The sequence below is a fragment of the Elgaria multicarinata genome, chromosome 4, assembly GCF_023053635.1.
Source record: "Elgaria multicarinata webbii isolate HBS135686 ecotype San Diego chromosome 4, rElgMul1.1.pri, whole genome shotgun sequence".
Taxonomy (NCBI): Eukaryota; Metazoa; Chordata; class Lepidosauria; order Squamata; family Anguidae; genus Elgaria; species Elgaria multicarinata.
This window is the reverse complement of record NC_086174.1, coordinates 76,493,225-76,505,441: the sequence shown is the minus strand read 5'-3', so window position 1 is coordinate 76,505,441 and position 12,217 is coordinate 76,493,225. Positions and strand designations below refer to the sequence as shown.

The window sequence follows — 12,217 nt, the reverse complement described above, 5'->3', positions numbered from 1 at the left end:
TACAGTGACAGGAGAGCGAAGCCGCGGCCGGCCTGAGACTCTGCTGCCGCCGGGATGCTGCTGGCCGTGTGGGGCTTCCTGAAGCGTCACAAGAAGAAATGCTTCTTCTTGGGCGCTTTCCTGGGCGGTGAGTGATCCCCAGAGCTGGAAAATAATTTCCTTTCCTTCCATGCACTTGCCCTTGGGCTTCACCCATAAACCTCCCCTCGCCCTAACCAAGAGCCGACCCGACTCCCCTCGCTTACGGTCCTGTGCTCTCTTATTACGGGTCTCACCGCCACCAGCCCCACCCCGAAAGGGGTTCTCTGCCTTGCACCGTATTCCCCCAGTACTCTGCCGCTGCCCCTCCCAGTTCTTGCTCCTACCTGCCCATGTGTTCAGTGGGGCTTACTCCTATGTGTGGGTTGGGATTGCAGCCTTATTTTTTGACTGCCTGCTCAAATGACGATGGTAAGTAGTTATTTTTTACTACCTGCTCAAAAGACGGGTTACAGCACTAACAACCCTGTAAGGTACACCAGTATTATCATTCCCATATTTTGAGTCGGGGCTGAGATTGAGAGGTAGTGGTTCTCCCCCACCTCTGTGGCAACCACACCCCTCTCCCAGGCGGTGGCGGCACCTTCCTTGATATCTTGCCTCTTTTATTCAATAAGTCTTTGTTTGTTTCTCCTGCCTTGAAAAGCAGAGTTTGCCTGCCTTACTAAACATCACAATACTGCAAGGTATTCAAGTTCAGGCCCATTCCTTTATTCATCTGCCTATTCCAGATTAATCTCTCTTATTTGCTCAGAGCTTCAGGCCTTCTCGCACACTCATTCTATTCTAATATGATCATGAGAAAAACAAATTTCAAGTACAAGGGCATACTGTTGGAAAGTGAAGTTCCTTTCTTAGCGCTTCTGTGGATGTATATCTTTCTTGTGCCTGCATTTCATTGCCGTGCATTTCATTATTTACAATACATGGGAAATACTTGTGGAAACTGCAGCCTACACATGGCATTTCACCACTAGCGCTAGGGTTATGTCATCAGTAGGGCTTGTCCAGAAGGGCTTCCCTCTCTTCCGCTTCAGCCAGATTGCACTTGAAGTCTATAAATGCACTTGTTTTAGGTATGTTAAAATGTAAGCATTTTTTATAGTAGGTAGAAAAGGTAATACAATATCTACTTTACTTTTTTAAAAAAAGATTCTTAACTCATATGAAGAAATTCTTGCTTGTGTTGCGTAAGGCATTCTATACTTCAGACTTTGCTGTCACATCAGTTTGAGCATCTCTTGTTGCCCAAGAAAGGGAAACTAGTTTGGAAATTAAGAAAGTATTGTTTTAACATGCTCGCAGTTTCACTGAACTTGCACTGGAATGGGTTCCAGCATTACTTACTACTACTTACTGCACAAGTGGGCAACCTTTTTTTAAAAAAAAAATTAAGGTCCACATTCTAGCAGGGGAAGTAGCTGGAGGCCACATACCAGCAGTGGACACAGCCACAACTACAAGTGATGGGACACCTCTTTTCTTCTCTTCCATTTCCCCTCTCACACTTTCATGCATTTACATAAGAGATAGAAAACTGGCATGGGGAGGATAGGTGGGGCTGCACTGAGTGAGACCACAGCCTACCTGTGACTTGATCTAATTGTAAGACCATGCTCTGGGTATTCATTTAATTTTTGCAATTTCTAGTATTGTAGTGTAAATATCAAGAGATAAATCACTTCTAAAGCAGCCCAAAGGTAACAGGAAGGCAAATCTCATAGTATTTTGGAAGCCCTTACCTCTCTTCTAAAACACCTTTTGTAGGAGTTTATGTGCTTGGAAAATATGGGCAGAAAAAAATGAAAGAAATCCAAGAAAGAGAAGCAGCAGAATATATAGCACAAGCACGAAGACAGTATCATTTTGAAAGTAACCAGAGGACTTGCAACATGACAGGTAAGGCAGTCGCCTCTGTGGCTCAATATGGGCCATACTATCTGTACTTCATGCAAACCAAAGTTTTGCTCTACTTGTCTGCTTTAGGTTCCCATTTTTTCAGCACTTAATGTTTACTCCTGTTTCCATGGGGCAATAGCCTCTGCAGGCCAGTTAGTGGCTTTAACTATAGTTTGCTCATTCAGCTAGCACCAACCAGGTTTGTCAAAACTGTGATTTCTGATTCTAGTTTGTCAGCTGATCAAATCTGGCATGACGAACCATAATCATGGTTTTCTGTGATTTCTAAACTGAGTTGTTGGCCTAAATTAAACCGACATTGGCAGATTCACATAATAGCTGGGATTCAAAGATCTGTGCATCTATTTTTGTACTTTTGAAAGAGCTTGCTATTGATGAAGGGCTATCCATGCCCCCAAACTAGGACTTTTTAAATGTTGATTTGTCTTTTTGTTTTTCTGTACCTCTTATGGATTGTTCCTGCGCTGTGCTTCTGTGTTAGAGTGAACAAAACTTTAAGAAGCCTCATCATGTACTCTTCCATTTTCATTCTCTCTGAAGTTTTTAGTTTTAACACTCCCAAAAAAGGAAGAAAAAGCAAATCAGAAAATTAAAATTAATAAATATAGCCAAAGATAGTATTAAATAAATGCTTTTATTAATGTAGTGTTAGAATTGTTACAATAGAGATTTTTAAAAACTTCTGTTTTGACTCTTATTCTTCACTGTTGCACATGAGTTAAACTTTTATTATTTTTAATCATGAGGGTCCATGTATGCTGGTTTATTTTCCTAATCATTTGCTTTTTGTGAATAGTACTGTCAATGCTTCCAACACTAAGGGATGCTTTGAAGTATCAATTGAATTCTGAGAGTCTCACTTCTCTGCTGAAAAACAAGTAAGTACCATCTGATGGTGCATAATGTACAAAGATTTGCTTTTGGTGACTGTTCTCTAAATTTATGCTATAAGTGGTGCGTGTAGTGAAAGTGTGGGAGAATACTATTCTGCAACCTGAATCTCTGTACTGCTAAAGCATTTAAAGCTCTTTTATCATGTAAGATTTAAAATAGGGCTGTGCAACCCTCAAGCCTTGGACATCCGAAGCACAGAGGCCATTTTATAGTGGATCTGCCATTTTATGACAGATCCACCATTTTCTTGCACAGACCTAGGCTGGTAAGCCCCCATGCAGCCTACAATTCCCAGCATCCAGTGCATGGGAAGGGTGAACGTACTGGGGCCTTGCCGCCACCATTGTGTTTTTGCTGTCACCATCGATTGCTTCCTCCTCGCCAGCGCGATCGCCGCCTCCTTGGCGCGATCGCGCACTGAAGTTGATCATTGCACCGGCGAAGAGGAAGCCATCGATGGTGATGGCAAAGAGGAGGCAATGGTGGCAGCAAGGCCCCGGTATGTTCAGCCCTCCCATGCACTGGATGCTGGGAGTTGTAGGTTGTATGGGGGTCTACCAGCCTAGGTCTGTGCATAAAAATGAAGATCCACCATAAAATGGCCTCCATGCTTTGGACTTCCAAGGCCAGAGGCTTGCACAGTTCTAATTTTAAATAACTAGCATCTCATATAGAGATGGGCATCGAGATACTACCATTAAAAAGTCTGTGTGGAGTCACCAGAGTTACCTACCTGCATATGTGGTGGGATTGCCCACTGGTGCAAAGGTTTTGGGTCCAGTTCTTGGCTTTTACCAGTGAGGCCACACAACAAGATATAACACTATTTGCAAAATTGAAACTACTATCTCTTTATCTGGACTCTAGTACGCAAATAAGACTAGAGTCTTTTTTCTGGAAGCAGCCAAGTTGGTCACAGCTGCTACCTGAAAATCAGCAAAGGAACTTTCTCGTATCATATGGAAACAGAAAATTTGGAACCTTGCACTAATGGGGAAACTCACTAAACACCTTCAGGTACAAAGAGGTCTGGTAGAAATTGATACTATTTTATGGAATATGGTAGCCATTTATTGAATTCACTAATACAGAAAAGAATACACAACTTTCAAAAACTCTATGTTGTGATCTGTTAGGATGATGAGTGATAACTTTATCAGATAATCTTGCTTGTACCAAATAGAGTTCCTGAGTGATCGGAAAGACTGTAAAGAAATTGACTCTCATGTGGTGTATTTAATTTTTTTACTTTGAAACTTCAATTAAAAAAACATAACTTAAACTTTACACTCTAGTATAATTCCCAAGTGTGGTTCAATTTTAGTATGAAAAATGCCTTTGAAGTATTTATTACCAAGGCCATCAAAGACTAAAATTGTAATTTTTTTCAGAGCCACGTATTTACTAATTATCTCTGTTAACCCAGTATTTACTGAGTACTTCCTTGCCTGTCACAGTTTCAATACATGTCTCTGTTCTAATATTTGTGACTTTGATGGAGACTGAAACTTAGCTTTGTTTCTGCCAACTCCATTAGTTCTAAGTGTTTCTGTTCTTTTATTTCCATAGACCAGCCAACAAGTTAGAAATATGGGAAGATTTGAAAATCATCAGTAAGTCAAAATGAATAATTACGCTTCTTTATAAATATATAGTGAGGCTTCTGGTTTTTCTCTAGAATGCATCTCTTTGTCCCCTACATCCACTCCACTGGCTCAGTTCCAATGCATATTGTAAGTTGTTTTGAGCAAAGCATGGCTACTCAGAAATAACTCCTATTGTGCTCAATGGAGCTTACCCCTAGGTAAGTGTGCATAGGATCATAGCCATTAACTCTCATTGGTCTAAAGAACAGCTCACGATGGTGAGAGGAAGAGGCATCCTTCAGAAAAAGGCCAAAAGTCCTGCAGATTACACACTGACTTTCCCTTTGCAGTACGCTGGTGGATTGTATCTTATGTCTACACCATGTTGTGTCTTCAGCATACACTCTTTTGCTGTTGTATTTTTTATTATTTTATTATTATTATTTATATAGCACCATCTTCTGTAAATATCCACATTTTAATATTGTGGATAACCTACTACCCACAAGTGCGGGTGTAGATAGATAGATAAATATAGATATCCTGACATTACAGTACCATAACTTATTAACACTTAAGGTGCTTCTCCATCTGCTTGAACTGTACTAAGTTCTACTTCATACTCATAGGAGGTTTTGGTAGTTGTTGTGAGGGTGTGCCTGAATGTATACCACCCCCTTGTTTAAATATGAGAACTACTACTAAAGCTAGAGTATAGTTTTTTTTGCAGGAAAAGGTCTTTTTTTCTATTCAAAATTGACCAATAGTTGAAAGTTGTCAACAACAGTTTTAATTTCAGCATTTTCCTTCTGTATTTTGCTGCACCTTGAGCAACTTGCGCTATTGTTTTGATAATTCTGAGCTTTTGATTACCCCAAAGATACAATGTTTAGAAGACTAGACCAAATGGAGATTTCCCCTCTAGGTAAGCTTTGAAATTGTAGTCCTGATTTAAAAAGATAAGAGAAGAAAATTAGTTACTCCATTCCATATATACAATATATATTACTTTTGATGGCCAGTTCAATATCTCAGGGCAATAAATGCCTACTCCTTTTTATTTAGCATCAAGACAGTATCATTTCTATTTTATTAAAGGTTTTACAAGAAGCATTGTAGCCGTATATAGCACATGTATGCTTGTAGTTCTTCTACGAGTCCAGCTAAACATTATTGGTGGATACATCTACCTGGATAATGCAGCAGTTTGCAAGAATGGCACAGTAAGTACAATGACTGAAATGTATAACTATCAAAGACTGAAAATTCAATAAGAGTGGTGGTAATTAGTGGAATCCAGCACACAATTATATTTGGTTAAATTCCATTGAAACTATTTAAGATGCAATGATGCTAAATAGTACAGAAGGTGCATCTTGAAAGGGTTTTTTTAAAAAAATTCTAGCCTTCATAACAAAGAAGAGATTTGCACATGTGATGTATTTTCTATTTCGTTGGCATTGAACAAGTTGACACTCTTGTTTTTGAACAAAGAGGAAATCTGTGATTGTGTTGGGGCTTCCAAAGATAGCTCTTACTAATAATTGGGAAAGCACTCTGAGGCTTTTTTTTTTAAAGTGGTTTGGATTTTTCTGTCCTCTGCTGTTCTGTATTCAAAGATGGCAGGGGCCATTAAGAATTGGGATATCTTGAGAGTGGTAACAGCAGGAGAGGAAAATGAAAAGAAATGGAGGGGACTTCTGCATCCTGATTGGTTGTATGGATTTGGAGGATAGGAACACTGCTTCATAAAGTAATAGAAACATTACAAAATGTTTTTCTTCTTATAGACACTTTTAGCTCCTCCAGAAGTCCAACAGCAATATTTATCAAGTATTCAACACCTTCTTGGAGATGGTATTATATCTATAAAACCTTTTATATAGTGCTAATTTCTGCCAAGTTGAAAAGGTTGTAATTAGTCTTCAATAACTTTTTTTTTCTTTTGCTCCAGGTTTGATTGAATTGATTACTGTGATTAAAAAAGCTGTGCAGAATGAATTTGGGAGGTAAAAATGACTGTCTTTTCAGCTAGTTAAGTTTAAATGCATATTTTAAGTGATTGATCGAAATGCATGCCATTGATGTGATAAATAATTGTTTAACTCCTTCCCTTGCAGTGTTTCTCTCAAACATGCTCTTTCTCTCTTGGATTTGGACCATAAATTACGAGAAATTAGGAGAGCAATAGAACAACCTGAACAAATGTTCTCATCTGAAGAAACTGGCTCCCAGTCTCTGCTGTGTCATTACATGATGCCAGATGAGGAGAATCCTTTAGCTTCCCAGGTATTTATTTGCATAGTATCAGTAGCAGACAATCAAACAAGAACCTGAAGTTGTTGGCTTGGGGCTTTATGTGGATACTTCTTTTTATTGAACTGGAATTTAAGCTTGAATCTAATTTTTTAGAAAATTGATTTCAACCTGAATCAGAACAGAACCAAACCAAACAGCTGAAAATAGGTAAAATAATCAAGGACATCCATTGTACTATCCAAGTTGCTTTATACTCTGTTTGTCTTTCTAGGCCAATGGACTTACAGAAAAAGATGTTGCTACTATTAAATTACTAAATGAAACAAGAGACATGTTGGAAAGGTATGCAGCAAATTCTGATAACTTGTGTTACTGCTACACATCTTACTCTACTAAGGTTGCAATCCTAAACAAGCTTACTAGGTAGTAAAACCCATTGGACACAGTGGGATGTACTTTTGAGTAAACATGCATAGAATTGCACTGTTAAATTAGAAAAACAGGAAACTCACTTTGACTGAAATTTGGAGATCTGTCTTGCGTGTTAAAGCTTTGGAGCAATTTGTGCAACTTTCTCTTATAACTAAATGTGAGAAAACAATATGAAGGGCCCATTTGTACAACTAAGAGACTGTCGGTCAGTTTAGATGTAACATCCTTGACCTTTCTAACCATAGACACACAGGGTTATGCTCTTCATCCTCTGCTCACATGCTTTGATTTCTCCCCTTGCTTGAGTAACCTATAGTTTGCCATTACAACTAAACTGGGCAAATATAGTTCACCACTAACTTGGGGATTGAAACCCATTTTAGTTCCTTATTTAGAAGCAGACCTTGGTTTGTACAAATGAAAGAAGGAATTAGAGCATGAGAGGGGAGGAAGGAGCACACAGACTTGAAGAGAATCCCTACATAATTTGGAGGATCAGGAACAGAAACAGACACTATGTGTTGGTTCTTTTAAACAAACATCTCCATAAAGTTGGCATATCCATATAGATAATTATTTATAACTAGTTGCTGATCATATGGAACCTTTAATTTTTGAATGTGGTACTACCTTTTGTTTATGTATTATGATGTGGCAGGGTGGAATTGAAAGTTCTGCCTGGCAAGCAAGTATACATGACAAGCAAACTATATGGCATGGGTGGGGAATCGTTTTCCTATGAAGGGCTGTTGACACATGGAAAAGTCAGTTGAGGGGCCTCAGCAGGGGGTAGGCAGAGACACAGCTGAAAAGGAGTGGAGTTTGCAGAATTGCTTAATCTCTCTCTTCGTGCCTCTCTCTCTTTTCTCTACCTCTCCCTCTCTCTCTCCCCCATACACATATACACACAAAGCAAAAGAGGAAGTGATTGGCAAAGGGGTGGTTCAGAGAGCAAGGGTGGGTCTTCAGTGTCCGGAGAGTCAGCTGATGCTGAGGGCCACATGAAATTAGGCTGAGAACTATATTCCAGCTATATTGTGTAGCCCCCTGTACCCTAAGTTCACAGTCCCACACAGCAAACCGCTCAGGGGTATGACATGGTGGTAACAGCTTTGCCGTGACACATCTGGACTGATATCACAACCCACTTTTGGGTTGTGACCCATGAGTTCAAGACCACTGCCCTAGAACATTTCTGTTCTTGTGACCAACTAAGTGTTGTGACTTGCCAGGTGCTTGCCAAGTCTCTGGTATGTGTAGTCCTGGGCAAGAAGTAAACCAAGAGTGGACTGAGATCAAATACTAGGTCAAATCTTGGCATGTCTGTTCTAAAACTATAACTAGAATAGTAAGATTTGTAAAGCAGTTTGGAAAAAAGCTGAGAGTTCTGTGCTATTGTAATAGGCTAGTCTCCATTTATGTTGAAGATTTATGTTGCAGAAAGTGGCCAACACTTTTGATGCCTTTTTCTTTTCCAAACTTACCTTGTTAACTACCTGTCATATCTCCTTGGTCACATTTGTTGTAGTATGTTAAAAATAACAATGTCCTAATTGTGTTATTACAAAATAGGGGTATGAATGTACCATTTTCAGAAACAGTCATCTCCTCCGGGCCCTTTTATAGCTTCTGTATCCCCATCAGTAGAGCATCAGTTTACAAATGTAATTAAAAATGTTTTCCAAGATTGGTTAATAATATACAGATTTTGATTTTATTTATTTATTCCAGTCCAGATTTTAATAGAGTTTTGAGTTCATGCTTAAACAGAGGATTCAGTCGATTATTGGACAACATGGCAGAATTCTTCAGACCCACTGAACAGGACATATGTCATAACAGTTCCATAGACAGGTAAACATCTAATGTATTTTAGAAAACTACATTCATGTTTATGTAAAAGAATGTTTATCACAGTCAGTTACACATCAGTTTCTCAACCAAATATAAAGGCATTGGTTGAGATTTCATCATGGTCACACAACACACTAGATACTTTCTGTAGTTCTATTCTTTTTAGAGCAAGCTGTCTAATAATATTGATTTAGTTGGAATTTACTTCAGTTAGTAATGGTTGAATCAGCACAAAAATAGGCAACTTTTCCTGTCCAGTATGTGTTCTGAGCAAGCCCCACACAAATGGCTTGCCATAAGGGACAGCTTGGATGTTCCCAGACTATTCCAGTAAAATTTGAAGGAACTGGGTTGCATGGGTAAGGTTGGCAACATGCTTAGCTTCTACACCAGCGTCAACAAACCTTGGGTCAAGATGATGCCGATGTCTTTCAAATGTTATTGGAGCAGCCATGCTGCGGTGGTTCCTCCACGGCTTCTGGTAATGTGTGAAATTGGTCATACAGCTCACATACCTGCAAAACTGAGGTCAGTGGGTATGTACCTTATGGTGAACGGATCCTCATAGTGCACTGACAGCCGACTTAATTGTTTCACAAAATTGCCACTTATATACGCAACACATAGAGAGAAATGCTGAGCATATAGATAGCAAAGTTCTGTTTGATTTCTCTTATGCTGGTTGTAGTTTAGAGCGGCAATGAATAGAGACTGAGAGCCAGGGGAGTACAAATAATTGCATTTGGGGAGGATGTCTGACATGTAAGCTTGTGATGCACCTATTGGCCGTGTTCAAAAGTTACTTTAAACCAGGTGGTTAAGGCTTTTTTGTTAACAGGGCCACACTGTATTTGCTATTCTTTGAAAGCTGGCTGTAACATCTGCATACTGCAGAAGTCTCTAACCAGACAGACTTTGTGTAACCATGCCTCATTGGTTCTCTTCCTGCCTTAGTCTTTCTAGTGTCAGTCTTCCTTTAGCCAAGATAATTCCAATAATAAATGGGCAGATCCATTCAGTCTGCAGTGAAACGCCCAGTCATTTTGTCCAGGTAAGAAGCCCTCTTTTTCTTGTTTGTTGTCTTAATCTATTATTTTAAGAAATTTATGCCATGCTTTCTGCACATAGCTTTCAAGGAGTCTTTAAACGAAATTAAAACAGTACAAATAGAATATATATATATATATAATTTCACATCTAAAAATCAGCTGGAAATCAACAAATTGAGAACTTCCATTTCTTAAGTGGAGCACTCTGTCAGCCTATCCTGTATTATTGCCATCAGTGCAATTTTGTGTTATAAACACTGTATAAAGAGTAAAATAAACATGCTGCTATTATAATGGCAGACACCCCTACTATTTAAAAGGAAGGGAGAAGAGGAAATGTGCAGAAGAGGTAAGTCCATTACTTGTTGGGCAATTATTACTTTGAGTCAGAGATAAGAAAAACAAGAATCAAAGAGAAGCCTTGAGCTTTGCTTGATGCAGAAGGCACTCAAGACTGGCCTTGGATATGACACAGGTGGGGAGGGAGCAGGAAAAGCCTGTTTCTTGTGCTTCCTGACTTCCCACATTGCCCGTCTCATGCGATTGTTCCCCATCATTTTCATCCTGATTCTAAACGTTTTCACTGTTATAATCCACCTGTAATATGGTGTAACATCTTTTCTGATGACATGCTGGTGCGGCAAGTGACAAACCTCATTACTACTCGTTGATACAATGCATTCAAAAATCAAACTGTAAAAATAAATAATGTAGTAAAACTGAGCAGAATATTCTTTCCAGGACCTGTTAATGATGGAACAAGTGAAAGACTTTGCTGCTAACGTGTATGAAGCTTTCAGTACCCCTCAGCAACTAGAGAAATGAACTACACAGCAAGATGTACATCATGCAGCATTCTTTGTGCCGAATCATTGTGAATACTTCATTTAAAAAGGCATCTCATTATCTGAATGGTGTAGGATTATTACCCCTGCAAAAGAATGCATTTTAAAGAAATAAACCTCTAGTTTTTATACTGAGAAAAAAATTATAACACCGAAGTAAATTTTAGGGTGTGGGGGGGAATCATTGTGCTGTAAGCCTTTGCTTTGAGGCAGTCTCAGTTATGAGTAACTTGTTTACAAAATCTCACTGTAAAGAGCCCAGTATCAGCAGTAAGTTTTGAGAGGCTTATATCAGGCTCTATAATTATGCAGACTGTAAGAAAAACAGTAAGATGGCAAAGTCAGGTGTCTGCCTCCCCATAGATTGGAGGCTGACTTTTCCGAATCCAGGGGCAGTATTTTGCCTATGAAATGAGCTTCCGTTCACAAATCAGCTATAGGACTGTCAGGGAGGGGGAGTAAATGAAGCTATCCTTGCCCAGGCTCTTCTCCCATTAGCAAATGTGTATTGGGAGTGGGTTCTAAGTGAAGCATCTCTCAGCACCAGTCAGGTATCAAAAGCATGGCAGGATTTGACCTATTTGTCCTCTCTACAGCTATTCAAGCTGTGAGGGGTTTTGATCAATCGCTCATCACGCCTTCTACTATATGAAAAGATGAGTGTTAGGGCAGGGAGGTACAATCAGGCCTCCTTTTCTCCCAGCTGTCTCACCACCTTCTAGCCTCCTCTATCTCCAGTCAAAGAATGTGAGTGCAGCAGTGGGGTATATCGCCTTTTGTGTGTTGGTTCTCTAGATTCAGGTCGCTGATACTCAATTTAGTGACGATATGATGTACTCTGAACAATGCAATGCGGAATGCTTGCTCTAATGTTTCAGAGTTGGAATAGATTGTTTCTAGTAAATACTATGTTTACGCTGTTTATAAACAGCTACTGCTGTACACATTCATTTTGTAAATATTTTAATTTGTATTAATTGGAGGCTTATGAAATACCTGGATCACAATAAACTATTTTAACAAAGATTGTGTGTGATAGCTTTAAACATCCAAAAGAATGTCCTGCTCTGCATTTATGCAATTTTGAACAGAGGGGAAATATGTTTTGAAATTGTGTTCTTGCAAAAAAAAATCAAAAAAAAATCCAAGTCCTTTCAACAACAAAAAATAAAGTATTTAAACAAACCTTTAGACCTGGCATGCATGTCAAGACAGCCCACAATTTTTTTTAAAAAATTGTGCGTGGTTGTGAAGGAGGCAACCTATTCCTGGGTTGTTCAGCACTGCATCTGAACCCAGACTTTTGGCTTGTTTCTCCCCCAACAAGCTAGAGAAACAA

The 12,217-nt window shown here is 39.2% G+C and overlaps 1 protein-coding gene across 1 annotated transcript; it reads left to right on the top strand.

The window, feature by feature from the left end:
- The first annotated feature begins 12 nt into the window (after positions 1-12).
- PEX3 (peroxisomal biogenesis factor 3) lies at positions 13-11,193 on the top strand. Its single transcript, XM_063124587.1, has 12 exons — positions 13-127; positions 1,807-1,938; positions 2,756-2,837; positions 4,423-4,466; positions 5,538-5,662; positions 6,230-6,296; positions 6,394-6,448; positions 6,560-6,728; positions 6,970-7,040; positions 8,862-8,984; positions 9,939-10,035; positions 10,775-11,193. Exons 1-12 carry the CDS (start codon positions 55-57, stop codon positions 10,856-10,858), a joined length of 1,122 nt encoding a protein of 373 aa, XP_062980657.1. The 5' UTR covers positions 13-54; the 3' UTR covers positions 10,859-11,193.
- Positions 11,194-12,217: the final 1,024 nt, after the last annotated feature.

Coding starts and splice junctions, on each gene's coding strand:
- PEX3 (XM_063124587.1), top strand. CDS start 55: ATGCTGCTGGCCGTGTGGGGCTTCCTGAAGCGTCACAAGAAGAAATGC. Junction 6,729..6,969: donor AGAATCCTTTAGCTTCCCAG/GTATTTATTTGC, acceptor TTGTCTTTCTAG/GCCAATGGACTTACAGAAAA. Junction 8,985..9,938: donor CATAACAGTTCCATAGACAG/GTAAACATCTAA, acceptor TTCCTGCCTTAG/TCTTTCTAGTGTCAGTCTTC.